The sequence below is a fragment of the Epinephelus lanceolatus genome, chromosome 1 (genome assembly GCF_041903045.1).
Source record: "Epinephelus lanceolatus isolate andai-2023 chromosome 1, ASM4190304v1, whole genome shotgun sequence".
NCBI lineage: Eukaryota > Metazoa > Chordata > Actinopteri > Perciformes > Serranidae > Epinephelus > Epinephelus lanceolatus.
Window position 1 is genome coordinate 50,064,089 of NC_135734.1, and position 15,515 is coordinate 50,079,603.

The 15,515-nt window shown below is 40.6% G+C and overlaps 1 protein-coding gene across 1 annotated transcript; it reads left to right on the top strand.

Moving 5' to 3' along the window:
• Positions 1-3,000: 3,000 nt before the first annotated feature.
• dynlrb1 (dynein, light chain, roadblock-type 1) lies at positions 3,001-8,347 on the top strand. The gene is made up of 4 exons (XM_033625531.2): positions 3,001-3,129; positions 5,355-5,430; positions 5,767-5,934; positions 7,713-8,347. The coding sequence occupies exons 1-4, from the start codon at positions 3,127-3,129 to the stop codon at positions 7,754-7,756; spliced, it is 291 nt and encodes a 96-aa protein (XP_033481422.1). The 5' UTR covers positions 3,001-3,126; the 3' UTR covers positions 7,757-8,347.
• The last annotated feature ends 7,168 nt before the right edge of the window (positions 8,348-15,515 follow it).

Consider the following 15,515-nt stretch of genomic DNA (forward strand, 5'->3'; position numbering starts at 1 on the left):
GGAATTTCTACAGTCAGACAAACATTAAAGTGTCTGAATTATGTTTTAAGACAAACTTAAAAAATTGAGCCTATCCTGTAAATTAAAAGCACAGAAGTGTTATTGACTAAAAACAGGCCATCAAAGGTAGAAATAAACCTACTTATGAAGAATGACCCCAGTCAGAGTGTGAGATTATTACACATTATATTACCTAATTATTATAACTGATGCAAACCAACACATCCTCACTGTGACCTTGTCACATGTCCACGTTTGGTCATGGACTTTCCACGTCCACATATGGCGTCCAAGGTACCCTGGGTGTGTTGGTTGTTGGCATTCTGGGACGCCGTGTCAACTTCAGCCTGTTACATGCATTGTCTGTTTTCAAAATACACTTCTGTTTTCACAGGAAATGTACAGTTTGCATACAGTCTCCTTCAAAATAAAAGCACTACGTTGGTATGACATCGCCAATTGATATTTGTTGTCCCTCAACAACAAAAACACATGGTTAAGTTTGGGCAAAAAAAGCATGTGATTAGATTTAGGAAAATGTAACAGAGTTTGGCTTTAGAATCTTTCGGTGAAAGTTGTATTTGTTGGACCCATCTATCACCCCTCTTGTCTGCACCAGTTGGACTTTCGCCGCCTTAACTTTCATCCTTGTCCACCCACGTTTCCCCCTGAAGCCACTGGACGCCCTAAACTACAACGCCAACAGGTCGCGTTTCATGCCAACATTACAGGAAGCCTTTTTTCATTTGTTTCTGACACCGCAGTCACTGCCCAAGCGTCGGATTTCAACAACTTCGGGGGGCTGGAGCCTATCCCAGCTGACAGTGGGCAAGAGGCAGAGTCCACCCTGGACAGGCCACCAGACTATCACACGGCTGACACACAGAGAGCATCTACACCCAGGTATAACGAGAGGACTTTGTATCAGCTCTATAGGGCGATCTCTGGAGGCTCCAGATTAAACCGGTAACCCTCTTACTGTGAGTCGAGTTCATATTTAATTATATTCACTTTCAGTAAAACTCCCCTACTCCTCCTTTTGTGCTTGGACCTACTGTGTTCCCCCTGCTTTATTTTGAAGGAAACAGCTCTGGACTTCCGGTCCTGGCTCGGCTGTTTGTGTCACACTTAACGCTGCTGGCCGCGCCCACATTGTTTACATTCAGACCTCCTTCACTAAAATTAAATAAATAAAACGAGGCTTTGAGAACTTGCAGCCGTCTTATGAAACGTTTCTCTGGACATTCGATCATTTTCTAATTTCTTGTTTAACAGAAACAGCTGAGAACATAAACATATTCTTGTCTATTACTTTTTCACTCAAAAAAACAACAACAAAAAAAAAACCCAAAAACCCAGAATGACTCATTTTTTTGTTTAACAGGAATTTGGAATATGTGAACAAATCTTATGTAATGAGTGGGGAACTGTTAAAATTCCATCATTCATCCACGTGTCCTGATGAAATGTAAAACAGTAAGTCTTACTCAAGTATTATTCTTACATACAGATTTGAGTTACTTGTTCTTTACTTGAGTTCTTTCTTTTCATGCTGCTTTCCACTGCGACTCCATGTTAGAGGTCAATATTGTACCTTTTCCTTCATGTATCTGACAGCTTTAGTTACTGACACATTACAGTTACAGATTAAGATTTTTGCATGCAAAACTTATAAAGATCTTAAAAGCTATAATGTTGTTTTAAGTTAAACAACAAAACGTTTTTATGCAAGTACATAAGAAACAATTAGTCGACTGACAGACGAGTAATGAACAACTATTTTGATAATCCTTTAGAATTCCTACAAAACAGCCAAATCAAATAATGGAGAAAATAATCCATAATGAAAATAATTGTTAGTTGCAGTTTGATACGAAACTAGCTCCGTCTCAGCAGACTACAACAATGAAATCCTGCTTTTACAATTACAGTACTGCATTAGAAACAGGGGTGTGAATATAGACACTGCAGGCAGGGCAGTTGCACTGGGGCCCCGAGAGGTGAAGGGACCCAGAGAGTTGTTAGGCAGGAAATGAGCCCTTGTGAGTAATTCAAATAGCCTCCAAAGAATATGCCTGTGTTCAAAGAAAAACTAACATTAAATTCAAAATGATGTCATGCACTTTATATGGCTTTGAGAAGGCAAACCCATCTCCATCGTGGTTTTATGATTATGTATGTTATGTTATGTAACAAAATGTTCTAAAATATAACATATGTGCTTATGCTGCAAAAACTATAAATAAGGTTTAATAAACTATTCAATTAAATGAGTAACTCTTGTCTTATACATATACTGTACATATGAGATGATAATTGCTGGGTGATACGTATGTTGGTGTTATTCAGTGTCAAGTCTCTATTTGATGGTGTGATGATCAGATTATATGGTAGCTAGTTCAGGCACATAACAAGTAACCAGCATGCCTTAGGGCCTGTTATAGTGTGCACCGGGGCCTGCTGTAACTACCTAATGCCACTCATTAGAAACAATAATCTACTAATGTATACTACTACTACTACTTGCTACGTTTTAAAGTGACAAGTGACATTTTGAAAGCAGCACTTTTACTTTTAATGGTCTACAACAGTAGATTGTTCCAGTGTGGTGTTGGTACTTTAACTTAAAGCAAGCAAGCAAGACTTTATTTATATAGCACATTTCATTCCAGGTGGAAGCACAATGTGTTTCACAGAAAAGTAAAACTAGTTTAAAACAGTATAAAATTACAAAAGATAAAACCATAAGAGTAAGAATAAAATAAGAGTTGAGGGCAGAAATGGACCGCTAAAAGATAAAAGAGATAAAATAATTAAAATAATTAAAACCATTAAAACCAATAAAACCAGTAAAACCCGTAACCAGTAAAACAAAGGATCTGAATTCTTCCTTCACCTCTGGTTGTTACACAAAACGCATTTGGAGGTGAAACGTCGGGATTTTAACCGAGTTTGCGTCTTTTCATACGACACCCATGTCTCCCACTTTTCCTTGGACCGCGAACGCAGCATTGCGGCAGTTGACCCGGAAGTTTACGTCAGTTGTCTTCTCCCAGCAACCGGACTGAGCTGTTAGCTGTTGTTCTTCTGAGCTCGGAGATACAAATCTCTCCTCACAAAGTTAACATGGTAGGAAACGATGGCTGCCTCTGCGTGTGTTTTATAAACATATTTATTTTTCTGTGGTGACCGTTGTGAATGTGTAGTTGTATGAGGGGGGTTTGAAGATGCTAACCGCGGCTAGCTTACTATGCTAGTCGGGCGTTGTCAGAGTAGCAACGTTAGTCAGTTAGCTTTCTGTAGGGTGTTTTAGAGCAGCGGTTTGTCCTGTCTGTGCCCCCTGTGTCCAGCACAGACAGAGAAATCAACTGACGCGACGTATATATGTTGATCTGGGCCATGTTTACAAACTAAATTATAACTGGAGCGATCGATGGTCTTTGAAGCGGCCCCAAGTGTCAGCTGATTTGTGTGTGTGTGTGTGTGTGTGTGTGTGTGTGTTATAACCCGAGCTTCTCTGTTGTTTGTTGTGGTAGGCGGTCCGGTGTTTCTGATCATGTTAACTCTCAACTTAAAGCCGTTTCTGGTTGTCATAGTGACAACAGCTGTTTTCAAGCAGGAAAAGAATATGTAGCTGTCCTCATGAATGCCTCTTTGTTCACTTTTTCATGAGAGTATCAAAACACAGCCACCCGATTCATCTTTGGGATCTTGTTCAAGGAAACAACTTGTTGTGATGGAATATGTTGAAAATAAAAAGAGAGCAAGTTGCTTTTCCTGTAAATTTATATGTTAAATAATTGTTCTAAATACACTTTTTCGTCTTTGGAGCCTATTAAAATAAACGTTTCATGTTAAAGAACTATTCTGCCCTTTAACATTTCAAAAATGGAGGATTTTAACGGGATTCAAACTCGCTCCATTGTGGGAAAATAAACAAGAACAGACAGTCAGTGCACCACCGTCTGTACACAGTAACATCATCACATACCCTGAAACTCTGACAGCATGCAGCCAGCTATGTCTTAAAGACACGAGCACCATGTTCATACACTTAAGAACATTTTAGCATTTCACTGGTGTCCAACACAGAAAGCAGCTGTTAAAACCAGTTCATTCATAAACATAATGTTTGCTGTAGTGCTACAGATCAATCAGAACCAATATTTATGTAATCATGTGGAAATAGTTTATTTTAGATAAAGCAGCAGCTGTTTAACAGATTTATCGCTAAGATAAATTATCTTTTGTTGTATCTTCAAGGCCATTTAAACATGTAAATATGGCATCCTGGCTAGCTATCTCCCAGTTTGTATTCTGTAATAATGTCAAAAAAATCTTGTTATAGCGAGAAAAACGTCCTTTTATGACAAATGTTTAATGTTATGTGTGTTAATGAGCAGTTTTTCTGGCATGATAGTAAAAAGTTGTTGTGGGCTGATCTGTGAACCCTAGGATTGCAAAGGAATGAAACGCCCAATGCTCCCTATGATTGGCTGGTACTTATTGCCTTTGTTGGTAACTGGTTAGGTTTAGAAAAGAGGAGTGGGGTTAGGGTGAAAATGTCAGCATAAGCCAATCAGATGCAGAGGAAGGCGGGCCATGCCTTCACCATCACAGGATTCACAAATTCATATCGGTGTCGCAAAAGGAAAAAGAAAAAAAGTACTTTGTCATGTCTGCCAGCAAGTCTTGCAGCTCCTGAGTCACTCAGAGGGGATGACATGCAGCACAGGGCCGCAGGCTGGAATTGAACCCGTGGCTGCTGTGGCAGGGACATTGCCCTCCGCATTGTTTCCTCCACACTAGCGTGTGGTAGTAGTGTGATAACTCGGCCTACCCACTGGACGACCTGCCCGGCCTGTTCGCCTCAGCAGCTGCCAGGACGGCAACCCTGTTGCTCACCAGACATTCTCCGATTTCACTATGGGCCTCACCTTTGTGTCCTCATCAAGATGGCGCCCATCTTCAACCATGCACAGCTGGAGTTGATTTCTCATGAGCGCCAAACCCTGGCAATGGCTTACGGGCTGTATTTCACCGTGGAGGGCTGGGAGTGGGGAAAGGGAGTGCCCTTCATCAAGGATGAAGTCAGGCAGCAGCACCTTCAGCAGCCTTGTTATGGACATAAAACGTGGAACTATTGCATGGCTTCTGAGAACGTTTTTTCCAGCAGCACCCACTCTGATGCGCAGCTTGCTTCAGATGTTGGCACTGTTAGCCGCGTTGTTTCCGGTTGGCTTTTGGCAGGATTCGGACCAGTGTTGGTGCTGTTGTTTTTGTAATGACCTGTAGGGTTTCAGTCACCTCAGTATCTAAATGAAATCCTCCTTACTCATGTTCCCATTTCCCAGGCTGAAGTAGAAGAAACTCTGAAGAGAATCCAGAGCCAAAATGGAGTGCAGGGAATCATCATCGCCAATGCAGAAGGTAAAACCATTAAATACTTACTCTTATTATTTCCCCATAAAGGTGGCTCTTTTTCAACCTGGCTGGATCGTTAAATAGTGCCTTTCACTAACCAACTCCTTTGGAAATAGCCTCACTCTATAGTCAGTAGTCACTCTATGAGCCATACAGATTCTGTTTGGGAGATAAAACATGTTGCAGTGCCCTCTAGAGTGCCCTGCCACGCTGACATTACACTGATGTTGAATTAGAGCTAATTGAACACTGATAAGAAAATGTATTTGTCTCTTGGTAATTATCACAGACAGATTCAGTCAATAAAATTCACATGACGTTGAATGAACCAATTTCCCTCAGGTATCCCCATCAAGACGACTCTGGACAACGCCAGCACGGTGCAGTACGCAGGGCTGATCCACCAGCTGATGATGAAGGCCAGGAGCACTGTACGAGACATCGACCCCCAGAACGACCTCACCTTCCTCCGTGTCCGCTCCAAGAAGAACGAGATCATGATCGCTCCAGGTGAGAGGGGGGGAAACAGACTTCTTCAATGTCTTGCTCAAAGACAATTCAACATGCAGACAGGGGACTGAACCACCAACCCTCTGATTAATGGCCGACTCCCTTCATCACCTGCGTTACAGCTGCCACAAAACTAGATATAAAATGTTTGGACACATAGAGGGCCACATTCCTCAAAAAACAACAACCTGTGAAATCTGTTTTTTGGATTAACAAATACAAATACATCCTGACCTTCGTCTGTTCTTTCACAACAAGCATGCAGAGTTATAGCCCTCCTCCTCATGTTAGCTTCAGCTCAACATTACAATACATTTTTACAAATTAGGAGGACTGTGGATTTTGTCCTCCATCTCTCACATTAAAATGCTTCAGGAAAGGATTTTGAAGTGTGTGTCTGCACTGTTTTAAGAGAGCTGGAGAAAAGAAATGAAACCAATTATTTAAGAAAACATCTGATTCTTTATGTAAAACAGGTGCCTGTTATATTTGTAATCAAAACTGGGAGAAATTCAGAGCAACAAACATCTTGCAAGAATTTTCTGGTTGCATGAAATTAAGAGTGTCTGCCTAACGCTGCAGTGCAGGTTACAGAAGTCTGAACTAAACACAAAGCAACACAGAGACTGTTAAAGGTGTTTCATTTGTGAGTCTTAGAGGGCAAATCCAGTTCAGACAAAGGCGTTGGTCAAATGTAACAAAACAATCAGCAGTATTTTCTGGTCGTCAGCTGTTGGCAGTAAAACTTATTCCACCACGCGAGCTGTTCTAGTTGATTGCATCAGACAAACTCTCTGATTAAAGACTCTCTCTGCCCTCTTAAAATCATGACGTCCAGTTTACAGCCTCTGCATTGCAGTTCACCACACTCTGGCTCTTTATGATGCAGCTCATAATGAAGCTTCTCTGAGCACTTTGGGTGTTTCATAATCTGATAATACAGTGAGAATAATCTGATTTACTGTTGTAGATTATTTTAAAACCTTTACTTTGTATCTGACCTCATAATTTTTATCTTTGCATGTAGGGCTGGGTATCCAACTTTTTGTGAAACGACGAACCAAAATGTGTCTCGAGCAAAATATGCTGCACAGCAGTTTAAATGCAACACTTTTGTTTTTGCTCCCAAATTTCACAGGTTAAGTTAAAAATCCAAGACCCAAATTAGTTTAAATCTGTGTTAATGATCCATCCTCCTGACAGGTGTGACATATCAACATGCTGATTAAACAGCATCATTACTACACAGGTGTGTTTTGGGGAAGGTCACAATAAAAGAACACTCTGACTTGTGCAGTTTGATCACACAACAGGGAGTGTGTCCTCGGCATCCTGACTGCAGGAATGTCCACCACAGCTGTTGCCCTTGGACTTACTGTACATTTCACCAACATAAGCCGCCTCCCATGTCGTGTCCATGAATTTGGCAGCACATCCAACCAGCCGGGAGGAGGAAGGGGTCTGGTTTGGGGACCTCACAGATGCGTTCACAGACGGGCTCCACTGATGCTGATTCAACATACAAACAAAAAACCCATAAACGCAGGACACACCGACGAGGGCCACAGACACTCACTGATGGCCGACTGTCAGTTTGGTGTGTCAGGGCGTTTAAAATCACACTGATGCTAAAAAGAAAGAAGAATTCCTCAGTGTCAGACATCAGATATCGTATAAAAAATGTTCACGATACCAAACCCTATTTGCAATTAAGATCCTAAACTGTGTCTACGTTTGTTATTATTTAACATTTAACTATTTCCCTTCTTTCTTCACAGATAAGGATTATTTCTTGATCGTCATTCAGAACCCGTCGGACTGAGAAGAAGCAGCTGCTGTCCGACTCATTACTCTCTTCTTTTGTCTTTTATATTTAAAACAGCCAAACATTTTCTTTGTCTCGCTAAATCAAAAGAACCTGTTTAAAGGAAGCTTTTATGCACTTGCTATACCAGGAAGTAACGACAGGATTTGAAAGTGGATGAAACTGCTCTGCAGGCACATTTCTTTTTCCATGTTTTAGCATTCCAGTTCAGCCTCCACTCTTCGCACACTGTATGTTTTGTCACTGTGTTTAGTTTAAAGGTGTTTTAGCTCATGGTGAAAACTGCTCACCTGCTAAAAGACCTCTGACAGAAGTAGGAAACTTTAAACTGGACCGGTGTGTACATGCCTGCACAGTGTAACAGAGAGAGAAAGACCACAGCACATCTTAAACTCTGAGGATGATTTCAGTTCAACCTTCATGGAAAATTTGGGATTGTTATTTATTGTCTTGTTGGCTACAGACGCTGAAGTACAGTATTTCACTGGTGAGCAGCGAACAACACTACGAATACTTCTCTGCTCGACCATGTCAAGTTTCTGATGGTTATTTTTGACAAATTATGAAAATAAAAACAAGTCAAAATGACCTTGTGTTGTCGTGTGCTCTGTATAAATCACAGTCATGTTAACAGTTTCAGGGAGACGCTAACAAGCCGTTGATTTCACTAGTTTGACACCAGACTCAAGTATTTTTAAAGATCTGCCAGACACTCATGTTTCCAATGGTCATGGAAAACCTAGAATAGTCACGGAATTTCACGGCCACATTTTCCAGGCCTGCAAAAGTCTGGAATTAGTCATCATCATTTAATGTTTTGTAACCTTGGCCAGATCTGTGCCTTGCCACAATTCTGTCTCTGAGCTCCTTGGGCAGTTCCTTCGACCTCATGATTCTCATTTGCTCTGACATGCACTGTGAGCTGTAAGGTCTTATATAGACAGGTGTGTGCCTTTCCTAATCAAGTCCAATCAGTTTAATTAAACACAGCTGGACTCCAATGAAGGAGCAGAACCATCTCAAGGAGGATCAGAAAAAATGGACAGCATGTGAGTTAAATATGGGTGTCACAGCAAAGGGTCTGAATACTTATGACCATGTGATATTTCAGTTTTTCTTTTTTAATAAATTTGCAAAAATTTCTACATTTCTGTTTTTTTCTGTCAAGATGGGGTGCTGAGTGTACATTCATGAGGAATAAAATGAACTTTTTTGATTTTAGCAAATGGCTGCAATGAAACAAAGAGTGAAAAATTTAAAGGGGTCTGAATACTTTCCGTACCCACTGTAAGCCTTCTCTGTGGGCCCCCTGCTCGTCCCCTCTTGATCCATCTCTCTCTCAGGCACATTTTGAATTTTTTTGATTTTTGTTTTTAAATGCTGGTAATAAAAAAGCCAGCGGTCAGAATTCTGAGGATTATGAGGTTTATTTCCTCTTCATGGACACCACCTTCAAAATTACACTTGAAGAAAAACAAGGTCTTTCTTACAATTTCAAAGATAAAAAGAAAATCGTTGACCTCCAGGGCTGACACTCTGCAACAGACTGGTCACCACACAGTAACCTGTCACAAATCTTTATCTCCTTGAATCATGACTTGCCCTCGCAGCTGTGGAATGCCATTTTCTGCTTCCATCATGACACCGGTCTCATGGTTGAGTGCAGTCGCTAGCATGTAGCCTGGGCTGGACTGGAGATCCAAACTTAACTGTGGCTTTGAGAGCACTTGTTTGCACTCCCTCTCATATGATTAACTTCTGATCTAATTTGCAAACAAAGACCACTGGTTCTGACTTTATTTTGTAGTGACAAAGTAACGAAAATGCAGGACACACAAAAACACAGATAATGACTGTGTGTGGTCACTCTACAAACTCCCCATTCTAAATAATTCTAAATTCTTCTCAGCTTGATGTTAAATTATTTATGTAAAGCTGCACTTATTTAGATTTTCACATCAACAAAAAGATTATGCAATGTGAAAGGGGTTAACCAGCGTCAGCACACCGGCAGAGAACAATCACCTGACTCTACAGTTCCTCTCTGCTTTATAGTTTTAGCCTCTTTCTGCTTATTTTGGTTTTATTTGGTAAAAGAGAATGAATACTGTACTTACATTCATCATGAAGCTAAAAACATGACCTCAAACATCGCTCTCTTTGCCAAAGGTATTAAAAACAGTTTCCTAACACTATCGCCAAGACAACTTCATATGGTGATAATGTCAATTTCAGTTCCCACACATGTACGCACCCATAATTGTTTTTTCTTGCCCAGCTTGTTTTTTTAACAAATCAAATCCTCCAATCAAAACTCGATTCAATAATAATTTCAGCTAGCGGGCATACATGAAGAGAGAGATGAACCCTGGCAGAAAAGGATGAACGTACCGTCGGTAAACTAAACATTGTGACACATAAATGTGTATTGTGGCTACGTAAAGTCGACAGATTCAGAAAATTAATTTGCCGTTATGTTACATTACATGGAAGATTACTGTAACAATTTCGTTATGCACAACAAAATTCCAAGACTTTTCCAAAACCTTAAATGATGTTGAGACTAATTACATGACCTTTTTTAGGCCTGGAAAAAGTGACTGTGAAATTCCATGACTTTTCGAAAGTCTCTTTTTGTCTTGGCGATAGTGTTAGGAAACTGTTTTTAATACCTTTGGCAAAGAGAGCGATGTTTGAGGTCATGTTTTTAGCTTCATGATGAATGTAAGTACAGTATTCATTCTCTTTTACCAAATAAAACCAAAATAAGCAGAAAGAGGCTAAAACTATAAAGCAGAGAGGAACTGTAGAGTCAGGTGATTGTTCTCTGCCGGTGTGCTGACGCTGGTTAACCCCTTTCACATTGCATAATCTTTTTGTTGATGTGAAAATCTAAATAAGTGCAGCTTTACATAAATAATTTAACATCAAGCTGAGAAGAATTTAGAATTATTTAGAATGGGGAGTTTGTAGAGTGACCACACACAGTCATTATCTGTGTTTTTGTGTGTCCTGCATTTTCGTTACTTTGTCACTACAAAATAAAGTCAGAACCAGTGGTCTTTGTTTGCAAATTAGATCAGAAGTTAATCATATGAGAGGGAGTGCAAACAAGTGCTCTCAAAGCCACAGTTAAGTTTGGATCTCCAGTCCAGCCCAGGCTACATGCTAGCGACTGCACTCAACCATGAGACCGGTGTCATGATGGAAGCAGAAAATGGCATTCCACAGCTGCGAGGGCAAGTCATGATTCAAGGAGATAAAGATTTGTGACAGGTTACTGTGTGGTGACCAGTCTGTTGCAGAGTGTCAGCCCTGGAGGTCAACGATTTTCTTTTTATCTTTGAAATTGTAAGAAAGACCTTGTTTTTCTTCAAGTGTAATTTTGAAGGTGGTGTCCATGAAGAGGAAATAAACCTCATAATCCTCAGAATTCTGACCGCTGGCTTTTTTATTACCAGCATTTAAAAACAAAAATCAAAAAAATTCAAAATGTGCCTGAGAGAGAGATGGATCAAGAGGGGACGAGCAGGGGGCCCACAGAGAAGGCTTACAGTGGGTACGGAAAGTATTCAGACCCCTTTAAATTTTTCACTCTTTGTTTCATTGCAGCCATTTGCTAAAATCAAAAAAGTTCATTTTATTCCTCATGAATGTACACTCAGCACCCCATTTTGACAGAAAAAAACAGAAATGTAGAAATTTTTGCAAATTTATTAAAAAAGAAAAACTGAAATATCACATGGTCATAAGTATTCAGACCCTTTGCTGTGACACCCATATTTAACTCACATGCTGTCCATTTTTTCTGATCCTCCTTGAGATGGTTCTGCTCCTTCATTGGAGTCCAGCTGTGTTTAATTAAACTGATTGGACTTGATTAGGAAAGGCACACACCTGTCTATATAAGACCTTACAGCTCACAGTGCATGTCAGAGCAAATGAGAATCATGAGGTCGAAGGAACTGCCCAAGGAGCTCAGAGACAGAATTGTGGCAAGGCACAGATCTGGCCAAGGTTACAAAAGAATTTCTGCAGCACTCAAGGTTCCTAAGAGCACAGTGGCCTCCATAATCCTTAAATGGAAGAAGTTTGGGACGACCAGAACTCTTCCTAGACCTGGCCGTCCAGCCAAACTGAGCAATCGTGGGAGAAGAGCCTTGGTGAGAGAGGTAAAGAAGAACCCAAAGATCACTGTGGCTGAACTCCAGAGATGCAGTAGGGAGATGGGAGAAAGTTCCACAAAGTCAACTATCACCGCAGCCCTCCACCAGTCGGGGCTTTATGGCAGAGTGGCCCGACGGAAGCCTCTCCTCAGTGCAAGACATATGAAAGCCCGCATAGAGTTTGCCAAAAAACACATGAAGGACTCCCAGACTATGAGAAATAAGATTCTCTGGTCTGATGAGACCAAGACTGAACTTTTTGGCGTTAATTCTAAGCGGTATGTGTGGAGAAAACCAGGCACTGCTCATCACCTGCCCAATACAGTCCCAACAGTGAAACATGGTGGTGGCAGCATCATGCTATGGGGGTGTTTTTCAGCTGCAGGGACAGGACGACTGGTTGCAATTGAAGGAAAGATGAATGCGGCCAAGTACAGAGATATCCTGGAAGAAAACCTCTTCCAGAGTGCTCAGGACCTCAGACTGGGCCGAAGGTTCACCTTCCAACAAGACAATGACCCTAAGCACACAGCTAAAATGACAAAGGAGTGGCTTCGGAACAACTCTGTGACCATTCTTGACTGGCCCAGCCAGAGCCCTGACCTAAACCCAATTGAGCATCTCTGGAGAGACCTGAAAATGGCTGTCCACCAACGTTCACCATCCAACCTGACAGAACTGGAGAGGATCTGCAAGGAAGAATGGCAGAGGATCCCCAAATCCAGGTGTGAAAAACTTGTTGCATCATTCCCAAGAAGACTCATGGCTGTACTAGCTCAAAAGGGTGCTTCTACTCAATACTGAGCAAAGGGTCTGAATACTTATGACCATGTGATATTTCAGTTTTTCTTTTTTAATAAATTTGCAAAAATTTCTACATTTCTGTTTTTTTCTGTCAAGATGGGGTGCTGAGTGTACATTCATGAGGAATAAAATGAACTTTTTTGATTTTAGCAAATGGCTGCAATGAAACAAAGAGTGAAAAATTTAAAGGGGTCTGAATACTTTCCGTACCCACTGTATGTGTAGGGCCCAGTGTGTAGGTGCTATGTTCCTGTCAGATGGTATCATATCAAATACAGTGCCCCAGGGAGGACAATTTTCTGTAGGCTGACCGGAAGTTAGCGTCGCACTGGTTCCCTCATTAAAACACTAATAGGAATTTTCCATTGGATATTTGATCACTGCCAAAATAAGCTCTGTGGCAAACAATTGTTTAACATGGTTTGTTCAGCAAGATAATCTTCACAAATGTACACCACTTTTTATGGTAACTGAAGCCTCCATGCAATCGGCAGAAGTAAAAGCCAACATAAGTTCAAAGTTCAAAGTTCAATAGGTTTTTATTGTCAATTGCTATACAGTATGTGCAGGACTGGACAGACAGAGAATGCTGTTTCCCTCTCACCTAGTATTAATGTCATACAGTTAAAGAGCTAAAAGAAAGCTAAATTGGAATAATAATAACACAATAAAAACAATATGTACAAGTAAAAATAAAGAAAAAACTAAACAGTATAACTTAAAGACAAGACACTGTCGAAGATACTCTAAACCTGTACAATCAAGTGCATGTTTGAGCAGCCTATGGGATGTACGCGATGTACATGGAGTGCAAATGACCCACAGCAGCAGATACGGAGTGGTGCAAATGGTCAAAGTAAAGTGAAGTAAAGTGCACAGTGTAAAAACAGTCAGCAGCAGTTTGTAATATAATAAAATAGACTATAAACGAACTACATTACAGTTCCATGACCTATCATCACCTAACAAGACTGTAAAGCCGTGTTAGCGTGATGACATTCTGTAGTCTCATTTAGCCACTTGTTAGCAGCCACCTTTTATTAGTCCCGAAGAACCTTCAAAATTCAGTGGAGTATTTACTGACGTATTTTATGTTGTAGAACAAAGCATGGAAGTCTTCTTCAGCTTGTGTTAGCCACAGACCTTATTTAGGCATCTAACCAAAAATCCATTCAAAAAACTCATTAACTTTGAGACCAGGGAACAAAAGGGAGTGCTAAAATGCTAACTCATCTCTGGGTTTTAGGCAAGGAGCCTTTAACGTTTATTAGTGTCCTTGGTTTAAGGACACGTTCCTAGGGCATTCTCTATCTATAATATTAAATATACTATGACTAGTCCATAGCCATTGGTAGCTTTGTCACCTTCTACCTATGCCAATCCTCAATGCCTATGTGCAGTTTCACATAGATTGACCACGTCAGTGAGTAGAAAAACGTGGGACAGACAGAATGACTGACTGACAGAATGACACACTGACAGTTTCCTTGATTATGTACAGCATACCATACCATGACTTAGTCATACCAAACATTAGAAAATAACACCAACATTGGTCCACAGGGGGAGCCACAGCGATCGGTCGCATTTTAGCCATTTTGAAGCATTTTTCTGTTGTTATAGCGCCACCCAGTTGCCAATTAGAGTTAAATTTCTCCAGTCACCTTGAGGCGTCCTGTTCTACATATCTACCAAGTTTAGTAAAAATCCATACGGCGGTTAGGCCTAGATAAGAAATGAGCTCTCTAGCGCCCCCATTTTGTTTGATGGGGTCAATAATGGAGGGGTCCCCTCAGATTATGTGTGGTCATATGCCTACAAAGTTGCGTGGTGATGGGTGAAACCCTTGAGATGTTATACACCTTTATGTGATGAGCCACGCCCTCCGCAATATTCATTGCCTTATAGAAGCTCAGTTTTAGTAAGTTTTCCAACTTTTGCCAAGAGGGAACTTTAGATATTGGTCCCTAGATTATGTTCACCCAGTTTCATGCAGATCGCTCAAACTTCCTAGGAAGAGATCCATTTGAAGTGTTTTTCAAAAAATTCAAAATGGCGGAAAATCTATATAAGCGGAAGTTATGGGTTCTTGAGGCAAATGTGTTCCTCATGAGGAGAGGCATCTCTGTGCAAAGTTTCATGTCTCTACGACATACGGGGCATGAGATATGCCCATTCAAAGTTTGCAATTTCAATGGGTTGCTATAGCGCCCCCCTTTGGCCAATTGATGTAATATTGCTTCATTGGCATCCTCCCATGACCCTCTACCACTGTGCCAAATTTCACATGGATTGACCAAGTCAGTGAGGAGAAAAACATGGAACAAACACACACACAGAGTTTTCGTCATTATATAGTAAGATATTTAATATAACTTTATATATCTCCGAAGGAAAATTCAGTTGTCCAGCAGCTCATAAAGACAAAAACAACCACACTTCCCCTCATCAATAACAACAACAACAACAACACACTGGTATCAAAATAGACATAAACTAAAAGATAGGGATGGGTACCGAACTCCAGTACTGAACGAGCCCCGGGGGCTACATTCTCCAAGACCACAGTATTGATAAGCTCTGACCTTAACGGTTCTGCTATCGGTACTGGAGCAGTCGCGTTTGTTTGTTTTTTTTGTTTTTTTGTTTTTTACAAGATAAACGTTATCTTGCACATTTATCTCACCAACTCCGTCAATTATGCGTCATTGTATCATAATTTATGTTCTTAATTTGTTTTTTTCTTCCTCAAAAAGTATCAACAAGAGTACCGTTAAAATACCGAA